The 14,969-nt window shown below is 39.3% G+C and overlaps 1 protein-coding gene across 1 annotated transcript in view; it reads right to left on the bottom strand.

The window, feature by feature from the left end:
- The window catches only part of CD40LG (CD40 ligand), a 39,603-nt gene extending 36,765 nt beyond the window's left edge, over positions 1–2,838 (bottom strand). Inside the window, exon 1 of the mRNA XM_089661407.1 lies at positions 2,677–2,838. Coding sequence (XP_089517533.1) covers positions 2,677–2,838 — 162 coding nt within the window. The remainder of the gene's footprint in view (positions 1–2,676) is intronic.
- Between the last annotated feature and the right edge of the window lie 12,131 nt (positions 2,839–14,969).

Raw genomic sequence — 14,969 nt, forward strand, 5'->3', positions numbered from 1 at the left:
TGTTTTGGGACGCCTGCCTTTACACACATATGAACTTTAATGGCATCCCAGTCTTAGTCCATAGGGTTCAATATTGAGTTGGCCCACCCTTTGCAGCTATATCAGTATAGTAGTACAAACAGGCTCTAGTGTAATCCATCAATAGTGGGGCTCTGTCCTCTAAGCAATGGAGCCACTGTGCCAGCCAGCTGCAGAGGGAGCTTGAGAAGAGGTGTTAAAGATGGCCTCAGCTCTATCCGTACCGCTGGAGCGCACACTGGAAAGCATGCTATCCACAGACCGGAAGTGACGTGAGCATGGAGTGGTGACACATTTTGGAGGATGCACAGAGCTCCTTCTTGAAGACCGATGTCCAGGCTAAGAGAGAGCCAAATAAATAGGGTAAAGGGGCAGGAAGGGGTGGTCAGTGGGAAGGAAGGTACATGCCTCCCGGAGACCAAGTTTGATATGGATACAGAGCGGACTGTATGGAGTGACACGATAGGAAACTGGGGAAGGTAAAAAAAAGTGAGAAACAAAACTAAACAAAACGAAGGCAAAAACGGGACTATGTTTGTAAGGGCTAAGTGGGGGTGTGGGGGTGTGTAACATATTAAAAAGATGGGGTGTGAACATTATATGAAAATATATATATAAAATAATGTATAAAGAAAAATAAGACTAAAAATAAAAAACATAATTATATAATTATAATTAGGAGCTGGGCAGCAGCTCTTTCCTCCTGCCCAGCTCTTAATTATAGTGCCGCTCTAATTCATCCCAAAGGTGTTTTATCGGGTTGAGGTCAGGACTCTGTGCAGGCCAGTCAAGATCCTCCACCCCAAAGTCGCTCATTCATATCATTATGGTTCTTGCTTTGTGCACTGGTGGGTAGTCATGTTGGAAGAGGAAGGGGCCATCCCCAAACTGATCTCACAAAGCGGGGAGCATGAAATTGTCCAAAATGTCTTGGTATGTTGATGCCTTAGGTGTTCCCTTCACTGGAACTAAGGGGCCAAGCCCAAACCCTGAAAAACAACCCCACACCATAATCCCCCCTCCACCAAACCTTCAATAAATACCACTGCATCCAACACTTCACATTGCACTTGGTGATGTAAGACTTGGATGCAGCTTCTCAGCCATGAAACCCATTCCATGAAGCTCTCTATGCACTGTTGCTGTGCTAATCTGAAGCCCACATGAAGTTTGGAGGCCTTTAGCTATTGACTGTGCAGACAGTTGGTGACTTCTGTGCAATGTGTGCTTCAGCATGCACTGACCTCGCTCTGTCATTTTACGTGGCCTACCACTAAATGGCTGAGTTGCTGTTGTTCCCAGTTGCTTCCACTTTGATATAATACCACTAAAAGTTGATTGCGGAATATTTAGCAGCAAGGAAATTTCACGGATGGACTTATTGAACAAGTGGCAACCTACCATGGCACCACGCTTGAATTAATGAATTCACAGAGCTCCTGAGAGTAACCCATTCTTTCACAAATGTTTGTAGAAGCAGTCTGCATGCCTAGGTGCTTGATTTTATACACCTGTGGCCATGGAGGTGATTGGAACACCTGAATCCAATGATTTGGAGGGGTGTCTCAATACTATATATTTATAAAATGTCATCTATCTTTTAAAGAGCTGTAATCAGGTTAAAAAAAATATGCATTTAAAGTGGTTGTAAAGGGAAAAAAATAAGAAACGTGTATATACTTACCAATTGTATTGCAGAGTGGCCCCTATCCTCTTTTCGGGTCCTCCTTTTTTGCTGGTTCCCCTAATAGAAAGCCAGTTCCAATCGGGGTACTCGTGTGGGCTTGGACTTGGCCCCATCCCCCACTACCTTCTCACTGGAGTTAATTGACAGGAGCAGGAGCCAATGGCTCCTGCTATAGATCTGCCCAGTAAGGAGACACAAAGCCAAGAGAGCCAAAGCTCTCATGCACAGCACTGGATCGCAGTAGAGGTCAGGTAGGTATGGGGGGGGAGTCTGTGACACAGAAGGTTTTTTACCTTAATGCATAGAATGTATTAAGGCAAAAAGCATTGAGGCTTTAGAACCACCTTAATAAGCAGCCAAAAATAAAAGCTTAATAACTAATTTTTAAAAAAAATGCTAATAAATGGTAAACAAATCACACAACAAGTAACGTATGCTAATGAAAACTTCACCTTTTATTTTTTTGACCCATATAATCTTAGTTTTTTTTTGGTTGTTTAAGCTTTTTGCCTGTGAAGTTTGGATAACTATCCTGTATGATATTTAGTTGCTATAATAAAATAAAATCTTTTTGAAATGTATTCTAAGAAAAAGAGTTGTATATACTTTTAATCATCACTTTCTTTTTAAATTTAAAACTTCAAATTTTAAGTTACTGTAAAACTTGTCACAGTACACCCAACATTTACCTGCATTTCAAACTTAGCATTTCAAACTTTAAAATATCTTGCCTCTGACTTTTAGTGTGACTATTATCTGTAATGTTCAAAAGTTAGAACTGTTTCCTTTGATTTAACTAAAGATATGAACTTTTTCCAAATCAAACACTTTCCTCAAATCATACAGAATTTAAAATTTCACTTATATAAATTAAAAACTTTCCCAGAACAACAATACAGAATATAACATTTCACATTGTTTTAAAATTAACCATAAAAATATATTTAGAGCTTTTATCCCATATGGCTTACCTTATCTAGTTTTGTATGAAAATATACACCGAAAACACAGGTCCCAATAATCTGTCCAAGAACAGAAAAAGCAAAAATCCATAAAGTGAGTTTCACAATAGAAAGGGGAGACCCTTGTTGTGTCGGATACATTGGAGGGCTCTGGCTGAAGGTGTTGATCATGCTATGACATGAAAGTTATGTCTTCTTCTTGCAGTCTGAAACAATGTACAATTATAAAAGTGATGATGCTTTAAGACCGCAGGTAGAAGCTACTTCTAGTCCTACACACTTCCTGGAAGAATTGTTCTGAATCTTATACTGTGTGACGTGTTAGGGTTATATCACCTTAGAGTTTTTCAGTCTGATTCCACACATTGTTAAAGAACATTTTCCATGTGCATTTTTTCTATGGAAATAGGTTGTTAGATGAAAATTCTAAGTGATTTAAATAATCCACTAAATTACATTTCCACCAAGGAATTTCCATTTATGTCCATATCAACATATTTGTTCCTTAGCAGTCATTTAAATATTTAAAATAACTAATTTTCTTGTAATGTTTTACACTGAAGATTTTTTTTAGCAACTTGGGTATTTTAGGTGGTTCTGAATAACTTTATAGTGCATTAACTAAAAGAGACTAATGACCTCCAAAAGCATTATTTTTCAGAAGATGACAATGAAAAACCATTTAAATGATGCGACAGTGCATTGACATGAGGATAGGTTGCTCAAGCAACAAGTACTGCACTTCAGGATAGAGGAAGAAATCAGCATGGTTGCCCCATACTCTACAGAATGATTTTTATTAGGGGGCTGTAGGAACTTGTTTTGAGTGAGGAGATGTAGGTATTGTAAAGGTAAGCTGTGATAACAGAAGATGTTGACTTTTTCCATTAGTATGCTTTACATTACATTGTTACAGGTTTACTTTAACACAAGCTCTACAAGAAACACACATAGGCATGACATGTTTCCTAAAATCCTAATCCAGCATTTCTACCTATTTGTTGAATCAAATAAATAAGTAAAAAATACATAAAACATGAGATATTGAAAAGTTTGAATACTCTTCCAGCTAATTCATTGGTGTTACTGTTTTGTAGACCAGAGGCATTAGGAGATTTAGGCTACTTTCACACTGCTTCACTGAAAAAATGCAGCAAAAACACGTGCATTTTCAATGTGTTTTTGTTACAGTGCGTTGTGTTTCTGATGCATTTTTTAGGCGTATGTGTTGGATTGTTATCCACTGGACAAAGCACTTTCCACAGGTGAATTGCATTTTTTGTGCGTTTTTGCTGCCGTTTCTATACTTTTTTAATAGTGGGATGCATTTTTACTGCATTTTTTAAAACTGATCAAACATGCACAAAAATAGCAGCAACCAGGTTTTTTTCACCGCAACTGAAACACAAAGGATCAGTGTGAAAACGCCATAGGATTTAAAAGGATGCAGTTTTCTTCCACTTTTCTTCTGCTTTTTTTACCTGAAAAACACTCTAAAAGCAGATCAGTGTTAAAGCAGCCTTACTAGGTTTTAATCCAAGTCAATTGAAGATTATTTCAGAGCTAGTAAAATATTTACTGACCTTTGTGATCTCTAAACAACTACCATGGGTTTCTCTATATAGCCACGGTAACTGAAGATTTAAAAAGGAATTAATGACTTTCAGAAAATAGGGAGAGGCTACATAAAGATTTCTACATACTTCATGCTTGCAGTTTCTACTGTCTGGACTGTCAAGAAATGGAAGATACAAGATCAATAATTCAACCATTGAAAATTGTTTTCAAGTTGCAAGGTTCACCTATTTGTGAACACTCAACTGTACTTAAATGATATTGAAGTTGAAATCCAACCAAAACCATCTCATTATAGTTGTGGATGGGGGGGTTAAAATTCTTTCTGGTCTCTGTCGTCATTGAGGGGATTTTCCCCACATCCAGAGACAGGATGTGTAGCCCAGACCTTGTTGGATATATGGACAGAAATAAAAATTTTACAGATAATATAAATCAGTGGTCTCCAAACGGCAGCCTGTGGGCTGAAGGTAACTCTTTCCTTGCCTCTATAAGGCCCTCGTGGTACTATTTCTCCCACTGACACCAGCAATGGGGCATTTTTCTTCCATTAAAACAATGATGGGGCAAAATCCATCCCACTAATAGAAACAATTAGGCACTATTCCTCCAACTAATACCATTGATGGGGCACTATTCATCCTACTGTCACCAATGATGGGGCACTATTCATTCCACTTTCACCAATAATGGAGCACTATTCATTCCACTGACACCAATGATGGGACACTATTCCTCCAACCAATACCAATGATGGGGCACTATTCCTCTCGCTGATACCAATGATGAGGCACTATTACTCCCACTGTCACCAATGATGGGGTATTATTCATCTCACTAATACCAATGATGGGATACTATTCCTCCCACTAATACCAATGATGGAATACTATGCTATACTATGGGGCACTATTTCCCCAACTAATATTAATGATTGGACACTATTCCTCCTTCCACTGACTACAAGCACTATGTAATTTTTTACTCCCACTGACGATAGGACATTTTCTACTTCCACTGGCCACTCCGGCCCCCCCTAAAGTCAGAAAGACAGTAAGCTGGCCCTTTATTTAGAAAGTTTGGAGACCCCTGATCTAAATGTACCAAAATAAACTTTTTGTTTCTGTTTCTCTCCTCCTCCTTTACTAAGAATCACTGTCGCTGGTACAGGAAACAATAGGAACTTTACTTAATAGTGAGCTCTTCTAGCCCTCACTTACTTGATACAAAACAAAAAAGTTTTGGTTGGAGCTCCATTTCAAGCATAAACTTTATTTAGGCACTGTATACACAGATGTGGTTATTTACTAAAACTGCATGGTGCAAAATCTGGTGCAGCTCTGCACAGAGACCAATCAGCTTCCAGGTTCTATTGTCAAAGCAAAATTGAAAAAGCTAAAGTTAGAAGCTGATTGGTTACCATGCACAGCTGCACCAGATTCTGAGTGTTCCAATTTTTGTAATTCTCCCTCAGAGACATTTTTGCACAGTTCACAAACTCTTAATCTAAACAATCCTGGTTCTATGTACTTTATAAAGTACTATTTTTTTGTTATTCCTATATAAATAGGTCACAGGGTGCTATATACTGCAATTGTGCACATCCCAACTACAAAAGTAACTTAACTTGCCCATTTGCCTCCATCCCTGTATTGTATTGCCACTTATATTCTGTAGTTGCATACACACCATCTATCAAATTATACCTTGCACAGCAAGAATCCTTTGAAAATGCAGGACGTTTTCCACTGGGTTCTGCTTCATTATCTCAAATTTTTAATTCTTTTGTGTTTCTTCTTGTTAGTAAACGAAGGTTGCTAATACTGTATGTCTCATTAGTTGTTTTCATTCTTTTGGAAAATGTAACTCACTCATAGCAAATGCCTTATCCTGGACCCACAGAGCTGTCTGATACTTTCAGGTTCTAAAATAAATCCCTAGTATTGCCTGTGTTTTTGTTCATAGAAATATTCACAGCACAGTTCTTTGCATATTAATATTCGTCTATGTAAATATGGATCAAATCAACTATATATAAATGTAATGCTGGAGGAGGTCCACATTTAATCAGGAATATGTGTATAAAATCAAGCAAGGTTAGCTTTTTATATATTCTGAATATTTTAAAATTATTGATACAGTAATTAAAATTTAAAATACAGGTGAAACTCGAAAAATTAGAATATGGTGCAAAAGTTCATTTATTTCAGTAATGCAACCTAAAAGGTGAAACTAATATATGAGATAGACTCATTACATGCAAAGCAAGATAGTTCAAGCTGTGATTTGTCATAATTGTGATGATTATGGCTTACAGCTCATGAAAACCCCAAATCCACAATCTCAGAAAATTAGAATATTGTGAAAAGGTGCAATATTCTAGGCTCAAAGTGTCCCACTCTAATCAGCTAATTAAGCCATAACCTGCAAAGGGTCCCTGAGCCTTTAAATGGTCTCTCACTCTGGTTCAGTAGGAATCCCAATCATGGGAAAGACTGCTGACCTGACAGTTGTGCAGAAAACCATCATTGACACCCTCCATAAGGAAGGAAAGCCTCAAAAGGTAATTGCAAAAGAAGTTGGATGTTCCCAAAGTGCTGTATCAAAGCACATTAATAGAAAGTTATGTGGAAGGGAAAAGTGTGGAAGAAAAAGGCGCACAAGCAGCAGGGATGACCGCAGCCTGGAGAGGATTGTCAGGAAAAGGCCATTCAAAAGTGTTGGGGACTTTCACAAGGAGTGGACTGAGGCTGGAGTCAGTGCATCAAGAGCCACCTCACACAGACGGATCCTGGACATGGGCTAAAAATGTCGTATTCCTCTTGTCAAGCTGCTCCTAAACAACAAACAACATCAGAAGCGTCTTACCTGGGCTAAAGAAAAACAGACCTGGTCTGTTGCTCAGTGGTCCAAAGTCCTCTTTTCTGATGAGAGCAACGTTTGCATCTCATTTGGAATCCAAGGACCCAGAGTATGGAGGAAGAATGGAGAGGCACACACTGCAAGATGCTTGAAGTCTTGAAGTCCAGTGTGAAGTTTCCATAGTCTGTGTTGATTTGGGGAGCCCTGTCATCTGCTGGTGTTGGTCCACTGTGCTTCATTAAGTCCAAGATCAACGCAGCCGTCTACCAGGAGATTTTGGAGCACTTCATGCTTCCTTCCGCAGATGAGCTTTATGGGGATGCTGACTTCATTTTCCAGCAGGACTTGGCACCTGCCCACACTGCCAAAAGCACCAAAACCTGGTTCAATGACAGTGGGATTACTGTGCTTGATTGGCCAGCAAACTCATCTGACCTGAACTACATAGAGAATCTATGGGGCATTGCCAAGAGAAAGATGAGAGACATGAGACCGAACAATGCAGAAGAGCTGAAGGCCACTATTGAAGCATCCTGGTCTTCCATAACACCTCAGCAGTGCCACAGGCTGATAGCTTCTATGCCACGCCGCAGTAATTGCTGCAAAAGGGGCCCAAACCAAGTACTGAGTACATATGCATGCTTATACTTTTCAGAGGTCCGATATTGTTCTATGTACAATCCTTGTTTTATTGATTGCATGCAATATTCTAATTTTCTGAGATTGTGGATTTGGGGTTTTCATGAGCTGCAAGCCATAATCATCACAATTATGACAAATCACGGCTTGAACTATCTTGCTTTGTATGTAATGAGTCCATCTCATATACTAGTTTCACCTTTTAAGTTGCATTACTGCAATAAATGAACTTTTGAACGATATTCTAATTTTTCGAGTTTCACCTGTATTACCTGTGATATCTTCCATGTAAATATAAGCAATGCTGTAGTTTTTGTTATACACCGTGTTCCAAATGATTATGCAAATGATATTTTTCTCATTTACCTAAATACTTGATGTAAATAACAGTCAGCATAATTCTCATGTTATCAACTATTAAGGGTACAATTCACATTTTATTGAACAAACCTCCTAATGATAACAGTATTTTTGTTAAACATAAAAAACTTACAATGCACTGTTCCAAATTATTACGCACAGTAAGTTTCAAAACACTATATAGGTTGTAAAGAACTGAAAATGGTCATTTGTTGTGTTTGCAGCATATTTACTGAAATCAAAAGCTATTTCAATCAAACTTTTAACAACATTTTAACTTTTTAAACATTTTAACAGGTCACGTTACATTTTAACATAGGACCCCTTATTTGATAGCAGCTTCACAAGTCTTGCATCCATTGAACTTGTGAGTTTTTGGACAGTTTCTGCTTGAATTTGTTTGCAAGATGTCAGAATAGCCTCCCAGAGCTGCTGTTTGGATGTTAACTGCCTCCCACCCTCACAGATCTTTTGCTTGAGGATGCTCCAAAGGTTCTCAATAGGATTGAGGTCAGGGGAGGATGGAGGCCACACCATGACTTTCTCTCCTTTTATCCCCATAACAGCCATTGATGCAGAGGTATTCTTTGCAGCATGAGATGGTGCATTGTCATGCATGAAGATGATTTTATTATGGAAAGCATAGTTCTTCCTTCTGTACCAGGGAAGAAAGTGGTCAGTCATAAACTCGACATACTTTGCAGAGGTCATCTTTACACCTTCGGGGACCCTAAAGGGGCTGACCAGCTCTGTTCCCATGATTCCGGCCCAAAACATGACTCCACCACTGCCTTGCTGACGTCGCAGCCTTGTTGGAACAGGGTGGCCGTCCACCAACCATCCACTACTCTATCCCTCTGGACCATCCAATGGTTGCACGGCACTCATCAGTGAACAGGACTGTTTGAAAATTAGTCTTCATGTATTTTTTTGCCCAATGCAGTCGTTTCTGCGTGTGAGCATTGGTTAGTGGTGGCCGAATAGAAGTTTTATGCACAGTTGCAAGACTCTGGAGGACTCTACACCTTGATGTCCGTGGGACTCCAGAGGCACCAGCAGCTTCAAATATCTGTTTGCTGCTATGTAATGGTATTTTAGCAGCTGCTCTCTTGATCCGATGCATGGATCTGGCAGAAATTTTCCTCAATATGCCTTTATCTGCACGAACCCGTCTGTGCTCTGAATCAGCCACAAATCTCTTAATAGTGCGATGATCACGCTTAAGTTTTTGTGAAATATCTAATGTTTTCATACCTCGTCCAAGGCATTGAACTATTTCACTCTTTTCGGCAGCAGAGAGATCTTTTTTCTTCCACATATTGCTTGAAAATGGTGCTGTGCTTAATAATGTGGAACACCCTCCTTTAGCAGTTTTTCCTTAAATTGGGCTCACCTGCCAATCTAATTATCACAGGTGTCCGAGATTGTTTTCAGTGATCAAAAGAGCCCTGAGACACAATGCCATCCATGAGTTAAACTAAAAAACAAAATATTTAATCTTTGTGACACTTAAATAGAATTTGCATAATAATTTGGATCGCGGTGTACAGTCTCTTAGTAGTTGCATAAGTTGAAAAGAATAGGAGATCCTGCATCACTAATACCCATCACCAATACTATGTTCACAAGTCTTCTGGTCACCCTTAAAAAAGAAAATATAGGTTTATATCTAATTTTATGAAGCTTGCGTTCAAAGTAAGTCAGTGGTCAATTCACTAAGAGTTAAATATTGACAAACAAAATGTGGTAAAATAACGCATGGGGTAAATTTTTGCAAATGTGCAATTCACTAAGAATTTTTCGATAAATAACTCTTGCAGTAAAATATCTGTATTGAGGTAATTACTGCATATTTTTATATTGTAATTTATTGCACATTAGCTGGTTGTTAAGGAAGTCAGCCATGGTGTCCTTAACAACGGATGACTCATCAGCTGTCAGCGGGTGTCCCACTAACAGCTGAATGTAAACAAAACATGCCTACAGGGCACTTATACCCCCTTCCTGCCCAGGCCAATTTTCAGCTTTCAGCGCTGTCACACTTTGAAATACAATTGTGCGGTCATGCAACACTGTACCCATATGAAATTTGTATTATTTTTTGAGAAAGATCGAACTTTCTTTTGGTAGTATTTAATCACGTCTGGGTTTTTTATTTTTTTTCTAAACAAACTAAAAACAACAGAAAATTTTGAAAAAAAAATTTTTTTTTTTAGTTTCTGTTATTAAATTTTGTAAATAAGTGATTTTTCTCCTTCACTGATGTGCGCTAATGAGGCTGCAGTGATGGGCACTGATAGGCTGCACTGATGGGGACTGATAGGTGGCGCGGATGGGCACTGATGAGGAGGCACTGGTAGGTGGCACTGATGGGCATTGACAGGCATCACTGATGGGCACTGAAAGGCAGCACTCATATATGGCACTGATAGGCGGCACTGACCGGCACTGATAGGCAGCACTGACTGTCACTGTTAGGTGGCACTGACTGGCACTGTTAGGCGGCACTGATAGGCAGCACTGATGAGCACTGATAGGCAGCACTGATCCGCACTGATAGGCGGCACTGACTGGCACTGATATACGGAACTGACTGGCACTGATAGGTGGCACTGATTGGCAGCACTGATAGGTGGTACTGACTGGCATTGATAGGTGGCACTGACTGGCACTGATAGGTGGCATTGAAAGGCAGTTCAGATGGGCACTGATATGTGGCATTGATGTGCACCGTCTGGCGGGCAGAAGAAGGTTAAAAATAATGGGGGCTTTTCCCCCATCTGTACCAGGCCCTTTGGGTCTGGTATGGATTTTACGGAAAACCCCACACCAAAAAAAAATGGCCCTTAGGTCTGGTATGGATTTTGGGGGAATCCCACACCAAATTTTTTTTAAAAAGGCATGCGGGTCCCCTCACAATCCTAAGGGATTTTGGGTCTGGATGAATCTGAAATAAAATGGCATGGGGTCTCTCTAAATATCCATACCAGACCCCTAAGGGTTGGGGGGAACCCTTTGCTGCATCTAAAAAAAAATACTGCATGTGATACTACCAGCAAAACCCTGGTGATGAATTTTGAATCTTTTTCTAGTTTCTGTTCTGTTTATGAATTGAACAGCTTCCAGCATGTTTTTTTTTTTTGTAGTATTTACCGACACATTTTTAATTTTGTGTTAAATACCACAGAATCGTTATATTTTTCTTTTGTAAATTGGACATTTTGTTACCACATGCAATAATTTATGCAAATGAGTTATGTGACAGTGTTATCGCATGCGGTAACCTTTACCGAATTGACCCCTAAGTCTTACGTCTGTCAAATTTTACTTGCAGGTAGCAAATACCTGCATCACCCCCTACTCCAAAGAAGATCCAGATGATAATATTAATGAAATGTTAATTATAAAAATTTAATATCTTAACACATTCTTGAATAGAAAGGATAGGATCTTGTTGGGTACTTGCATATGATAATAATGCTCATAGGTTAATAAAGAAATTCCAAAAAAAAAGGGTAAACATCTACACAGTGGTATCAAAAAAGTTTTGAGACTAGTTTTTTAATAGGCAAACAAATGGCTGCACAAGGCTGCACACAAAGTAACAGGGAGCACCAACCTTCTAATGTCAGCGTGCCAAAAGACATCAGGAGCTCTGCAACTGGTGCTATTCTGACCATGTGTGTTAACACTTCTGCTATTTCATCATGGACAGCAAGTTAGAACAAAGAGCAAATATTACATTCTGCGTTAAACTGGGCAAATCTGGCACAGAGATGTTTGACATGATTTGGCAAGTTTATGGCTATGCTGCAATGAGCTGCTTGAGGTGTTTTGAGTGGCAAGCATGCTTCAAGAGCAGACAAATATCACAGGAAGACGACAAAAGATCAGGAAGACCTTCAATGAGCTCAACCCCCAAAACTGCCCTTTTCCCGAAAATGAAGATCCAGCTCAAAGGTTGCCAATTTGACAACATTACGGAGATCCAGTGATTTTCCCAGTTTCACACAGAATTTCATGTTTGCTCTTTGTTCTAACTTTCTGAACATGATGAAACAGCAGACGTGGTAACGCACATGGTCAGAATAGCACAAATTGCACAGCTCCTGATGTACACAGGATGATGGCTTTTGGCACACTGACTTGTTAAGGTTGGTGCTCCCTGTGACTGTGCGTTCAGCCCTGTCCTGCCATCTATTGACATGTTACAATACTAGTCTCAAAATGTTTTGATACCACCTCGTAACTGAGGATCTCACATCAAAATTTTGCACATTGATTTAATCGCAGCTATAGTGAGCACAGATAGCGGAGCACTGATTTGTAAAGGGACACTAATGGCAATGATTTCTTAGAGTCTATTGTAACAGGTCCTCATCCTCTGATGCTTTTTGGCAGCATGTCCTTGACCCCTGACCATTTCCTGTAGTAAGTTTGCAGTCTCTGATAGTCTGCTGTGTCTTTACATACACTGAACATAATGTGTGGCCTGTAGGTACCAGCTTCAAATAATAGAATTTTACGGGCACAGCTACTTGCTTAATTCTTCCTTCATAGGGGGTTTTCAGTATTTCTCATCATCTTCCTGGCTTACACTTTCAGTACTGCTACTCTGGCCTCAGTCCTCAGACCCTTGTCTGTCTTCTCCAGACAATCTTCTTAGTCAAATTCTATGCATCCACCTAGTAGCTCCCTGTTTCACTGGCTCCCACCTGTCTCCTAGGTGGGGCCCTCATGACTCCTTGGCAGAAACCTACCCAATTAGTGTCCTGGTTGTTCATAAAACTTTGTCCCAGGATTGGAGACGTCATCTCTCCCAAGTCTCCATGAAGACTCCAGGTTCCAAACTGGGTTTTACCAACCTATGAGGAAAGAGAAAAAACTGTTTCCTCTGTATATGACAAGCACCCTGGAGGCCCTCATCCTTCCTGGATGAGAACCACAAAACATGTTTTACACTGTGGCAGGGAACAGCCTATGTCACAGGTCGATTGGTGGTGCATAGGGCCGCACTTAGAAGGTATCTAAACCCAAAGAGAAAAATGTAGTATATTTCAACTTATGGATCCTTAGATATGGTTGCTGCATTCATTTTCTTTTTTATGGTCTTTCCTGTAATTTCACTTGACAATCTCGCCAGTAACACTCTTCCTGTCCTAGGGTGGCTATACTTGATCTTCAATTGTATCTATAGAGGAGCTATAGGAAGGCTCAGGTAAAAAAAAAAAAGACTGATGTTTTATTGCTACCGACAGACTGTATCACACAAGGCAGGGGTGGGCAACTGTGGCCCTCCAGCTGTTGGTGAACTACAAGTCCCATCATGCCTCTGCCTTTGGGAGTCATGCTTGTAACTGTCAGATTTGCAATGTCTCATGGGACTTGTAGTTCTGCAACCACTGGAGGGCCACTGTTGCCCACCCCTGACATAAGGAATACCAATAAGATGACCACCAGTCTTTTAACATATCATTTCTTACATATCATTTCCTATTTTCTGTTTTAAATTTATTGAGATTTGTGTGAATTATCCTGCCATTTTTCAGGTCTATGTGCAACACAGCACATTGTATAGCATGGACAGAGTGCCAATTACCTTAAGTAGTCAATAGCAAAAACCAGTCTAGTTACCTTCTCCTAGGCTGTTATCTGATCATAGCACTGGTCTTTTTCAAATATTGATCTGTTTTGTGAAAATGTATCATTGTGTACAGTTTTCTCACTAGCTTTCACTTTGATGTTATTGCTACTGTTTCTGCTAAATTTTACAGGCAATATAAGCCTAGTTTTAAGTTCTCACTATTTAATATACTGCAGTAAATACAAATGCAGCAGAAGGATGTTTATAATCTCAATGGTCTATTCCATAACTGTTCTTTCCCTAATCACATTATGTAGATTTCATGAGCACACTGATCCTAAAACATTTACCAAATTAAGTCTATACTAGACCTGTTCTTTATCCTTCTATGTAAGGTGTAGATGTGACTTCTTGTGTGGGGCAGTGCATAAGGATAGAAAACCAATGCCTGCTTTTGTAATGCATAATTGCTAGTTTCTCTAACGGTGACCATTTTCATGTCCCTTAGATCACAGCTTAAAGTGTATCTAAACCCAAACACAATATTTTAATCCTTTGATGTGTTGGCTGCAGTAGTTTTCTAGACTTTTTTTTACCTGGTGATCTGGTAACATTGTATCTGCTTCATCATTGAATCTATGTAGGAGCAACACAGACACCCTTGGACCACAGTCAACCTGTAGAGAGGGTAGTGTTAGATGGACAAATGCATTTAGATTTTACATGAGTGGCTAACATATGAATGCGTAATTAGAGCTAAAACTTTTCAATCAATTACAGAAAGTTTAACTAAAGGAAAAAAATGTGACAAATGTTAACACCCCTGTTAGTGTTGAATGTTTTGTCTGAACCTTTTCACTGGGTGGTTTGGTCTGTTAAAGGAAGGTGAAAAATAACAAATTTGTTGGCAGGATCAACAGGTAAAACAAACTGTGTGTAATAAAAAATGCTGGGTGCAATAACTAAAAACAATTCATATACACGCACACAATCAACATGTAGTCATGCAGGTACTTTTAATCAGCATTTAAACCATTACATGTTCTACGCATGTGAAAGACCAACTACCAAATGAATACCTGCCCTGGCACATCATAGCATTCACACAGCACTCCAAGAAATAACAGAATCCAACTGCAATATTATTGCACTGTCAAAACCTCCACTTTTATTATCACACGACACACAGAAGGAATTATCTTATAGTCATTACAATCTGCATAATAACACACACCAATAATAATGTGAGCATTACAGCATGAAATAGACACATCATTTGACA

This window comes from Staurois parvus, unplaced genomic scaffold, assembly GCF_062004578.1.
Source record: "Staurois parvus isolate SC_StPar_1 unplaced genomic scaffold, SC_StPar_1.0 ptg001333l, whole genome shotgun sequence".
NCBI lineage: Eukaryota > Metazoa > Chordata > Amphibia > Anura > Ranidae > Staurois > Staurois parvus.